Source organism: Hipposideros armiger, unplaced genomic scaffold, assembly GCF_001890085.2.
Source record: "Hipposideros armiger isolate ML-2016 unplaced genomic scaffold, ASM189008v1 scaffold_478, whole genome shotgun sequence".
Classification (NCBI taxonomy): Eukaryota; Metazoa; Chordata; class Mammalia; order Chiroptera; family Hipposideridae; genus Hipposideros; species Hipposideros armiger.
Genome location: NW_017731828.1, coordinates 97940 through 101831, shown reverse-complemented (window position 1 = coordinate 101831; position 3892 = coordinate 97940). Strand labels below are relative to the sequence as shown.

Here is a 3892-nt window from a genome sequence, read left to right as displayed (position 1 = left end):
CTCTCTCCCTCCCCCCTCCCTCTCCCTCTCTCTCCCTTTCTCTCTCTCTCTCTCTCTCTCTCTCAAAATACTGTAATATTTTGGACCTCAGTTGACCACAGGTAACTGAACCTGCGGAAAGCAAAACCTGAGATGAGGGGGGACTACTGTGTTATGAAGACAGCTTTGACCTTGTGTGTGTGTTCCCTGTGTCCAAAGTACTGATGGGCTCTTTCACCATCTCTGGTGTCCGTGAGAGTGGGTGGAGGCTGTATGTGAGGGTGCCCTGAGAAATCCAAGGGCTCCTCCAGGTGCCAGCGGGGATTCACATGCTGTTGCATTCCTGCAGGTCTGGAGCAGCAACCATCTGTTTCCCAATGCGGAGGAAGCCACTCTTTTCCTCGGGACGCTGGATACTATCTTCCTCTTCTCCTATGCCGTGGTGAGTTAGAGAGTTCCCAGGTTTTGAACTGAGGAAAGGTGTAAAAGGAAATCACTCCAAACTTTATGAAGTTTGGAAGAGATTTTGAATTTGTTGCCTAAGGAGAGTTGAGTATTGCTGAAGTTCATATTTTGTGCCCTCCTCATCCATCCATTCATTTGACAAATACTGAGCACCTAGCACATGCCAGGTACTTTTCCAGTCAATTGGAATTCATCACAGGAAAAATCCCTACCTTTATAAAGCTTATATTCTTGGAGTAGGAGCTTAGAGAGACAAAACAGTAACAAAATGCTATAAATAAATTATAGAGTATATTTAAATGTGGTAAGTGCTGTGGAGAAAAATAAAGCAGGAAAAGGGGTATAGACAGCTCTGGGTGGGGGATGTCATTTAAGTAGGATGCCTGGGTGAGACCTCCCCCAGAAGGGGATGTTTGAACGAAGACCTGAAGTGGGTGGTCAGTGTGTAGAGGTTCAGGCTGGAGGTACAAGTTTCAGAGTACTTTGCATGTAGAGTTTTAAAATTATGAGGCTGGATGAAATCATCAAGGGAGTTGGGGAGGACAGGGAGGAGGTGTGAAGGCTGAGCCACGGGGCTTCTGGTATTTGGAGGTAGGGAAGATGAGGAATGGCACGGGACGGGGCAGTGCGGAGTAGCAGCGGCAGCGGGTGGTGCCCAGCCCGGGAGCCCTACCAGGATGGCAGGGGCCGACTGTGTGAGGTGTTCTTCTCAGATTGGGCAGCCAGAGTCCCTGGTTGTAGGGAACATCTGTGGTGGTGGCCGAGTTAGAGCTGTGGGGCCAGTGGTGGCAACAGCTGGAACTGGGCACTGTGGGCGCAGTCTGACCTTTGCTCCCCAGCATCTTATCTCCTATCTTGAAAATGTGTCTAGTTATTCAAAAGCCTTTTCATTTTGAATGTCCAGGTGATATGAAATCCTGGATGAAAGTCCAGAAGTAATCTCTAAACGTTTATTCGGGTAACTATTGGAATGTCTTATTTTTGAAGTGGAAATTTATGGACAACTTAAGCGCTGTTGCAGCAGCACTTAGATCTTGTAGCCTAGCTCCTCCCCCTGGGCGTTTTCTGTACAAAATCCCAATCTGTGGTCACTGGGCTTTGTCCGACGCACTCCCAGCGAGGCTTCTCTTTGAGCCTTTTATGAAGTATTTTCAGAAGCAGTGTAGCCTGGTGGAAAAACCAGTTCTACCACCGTCAGCTAGCTGTGTTAAACCTGGTTTCTCAATGGCATTTAACTTTTTTTTGATAGTTTCCTTGTCTGTAGCATTGTGATGACAATACCTATCTATAGGGTTAACTGGGTTTAGAGGTAAAAGATAAGTGCCATGGAAAGTCAGGGATCATAGTTCTTAGTACTGAGCTGCGTTTCCTTCTCTTACTTCCAGGTATTGTGCAGGCATTTGGAGCAACACAGACTAAATCGATTCCCTAATCTGAATCATAGCTGTGAGATTCTCTTCAGCCCCTTTATTCCATGTAGCGTAGGACCACATGAGTGGCAGTAATGGAACACAGAATCTCCTCTGATGTTTACAGGTGCCTCTTTGGAGGTCATGGAAAGCTTGTCGATAGTGAAGGAGAAACATTTGTTACGATGTTTATCATCTAAATTTTCTCCAATATAGATAGTTTATTAGAAACACTTGTATCTGAATTTAGGTTTTCAGCTGAGACATTTATTTATTTCATGTGTTTATGGAAGAAACCTACTAAAGTGTGTTGTTGCCTTTAGCTCTTTAGTCTGCTTTGCTGCCTGTGATCTGAGCATCTTAATTCCTGCCCCTGAGTGGGAGGAGAGCAAGAAGGCAGACATGTGTACCTCTGTTCAGCTCATTACTGCCTCTGCCTCCCTCCTTTCCTTCCTCGTGATGACACTATACCCCAGGGCCGGGTTAGACAGGCAGCACCTGTGCTGCAGAAGCGCTGTTGTGTAGGACCTGCTGCGACACGTTATCAGAAGGCAGATGGCAAGAGGAATCCCTTTGGGAAAGCAGATAACCGATGTTTAGGAGTCATCTGTTCTAGAAAATGAAATGTATTTGTGTGCTTGTTTTATTGGAATTATCCTTGCTTTTTAACCCCTTTTTTTAGTCTCCCTTTAGGCAGTCAGGGAATCAAGTAGGACACAAGACACACTGAATTGCGAGGTGTTTACAATGTAGTGCACAGAAGCCCATGTCATTTCATGAAATGTTCGTGAAACTGATACACACAGCTAGCCTAGACATGAGGATGAGTTATTTTAAGTAATCTCAGTGTATTGTTTGCCTTACTGGCTTTGCGATACATCTTGTTTTTTTCAGGCTGTGTGGTTATTCAGAGCTGTAAACTAAACTAAACTAAAATGCTTTGGTTTTAGGGCCTTTTCATCAGCGGAATTGTTGGGGATCGGCTAAATTTACGATGGGTTCTGTCATTTGGCATGTGCTCTTCTGCGTTAGTGGTAAGTTTGAAAGTTTAAAAAAATTTATTATTATTATTATTATTATTATTACTACTGCTACTATTATTATTGTCAGGTATTTTAGAATCCAAGCAGTCCCCCTACTTCTGTATGTAGAAGAGAATAGTAAAATTAATTTTCAGTTTTTGAGTCCCTTGTCTGTCTTTTCAGTTAGGGGAGTCTTTTTAAAGTACGATTCAGATCACGCCCCTTCCTATTCTCAGTCACCAGCAAAGTCAGAGCATCAATAGCATGGCATTTACTGCTCTCTAGGATCTGGTCCCAGCCTGCCCTTACAGTCGCATCTACCACTGTGTGTCACTGCTCTGCTTGGCCAAACCAAACTGTAATACTTTCCGTGGCCCTAACATCCCCCGTTCCTTTCTACCTCACCACTGTTCCTGCTGTTCTCCCTGCCGTGAATGTCCCTTTTTTCAGCTCTCCATAGTCTCACCCACCGTCCCCTTCAAGTCCCTGGCCGATGACACTTCCTTCGTAATGTCTTTCTTTACTGACCCCCTCCTGGAAGCCTTCACTCCCTCTTCTGAGCTCCATGCCCGCGTTTCCTTGAAGGCACGTATGTTGCCTGCCGCTCAGCCGCCTTGTGTCCGTGTCAGTGGTGCTTCCCTCGGAGGCTGGAGCACAGGGGTGAAGATCACGGACGTCCTGAGACTGCACTGTCGGGGCTTCAGCCTCGCCTCTGCAAGTTCCTAGCTGTGATTTCTCGGGGCTGCAGCTTCCTCTTTAAATCCCTCCACCCAGGGCTGCAGTGAAGGGGAGTGAGTTACTGTGTGTCAGGCATTGGGGACAGTGCCGAGGCACAGTAAGTGCCAGAGAGGGACAAGAGTCATATGTGAGGCATCTTTATTTGCTTACATGGGTCTCGTGAGGAATTTTGTTGTTGTTGTTTAGCTGAGCCATCTTGCCACCTGTTGGCAGCTCAGCTTGGGCCGGGAATCGAACTGGCGACCCTGTTGCTCAGAGCTCGCACTCTTGAGCGAGCTC

At 46.4% G+C, this 3892-nt stretch overlaps 1 protein-coding gene across 3 annotated transcripts in view; it reads left to right on the top strand.

Annotated features, from left to right (window-relative positions):
- Positions 1–3892, top strand: part of SLC37A3 (solute carrier family 37 member 3) — a 60187-nt gene that overhangs the window by 19592 nt on the left and 36703 nt on the right. For all 3 annotated transcript variants that reach the window (XM_019666793.1, XM_019666792.1, XM_019666794.1), the window contains exons 4-5: positions 329–421; positions 2804–2887. In XM_019666793.1, the coding sequence (XP_019522338.1) occupies positions 329–421; positions 2804–2887 (177 nt within the window). The remainder of the gene's footprint in view (positions 1–328; positions 422–2803; positions 2888–3892) is intronic.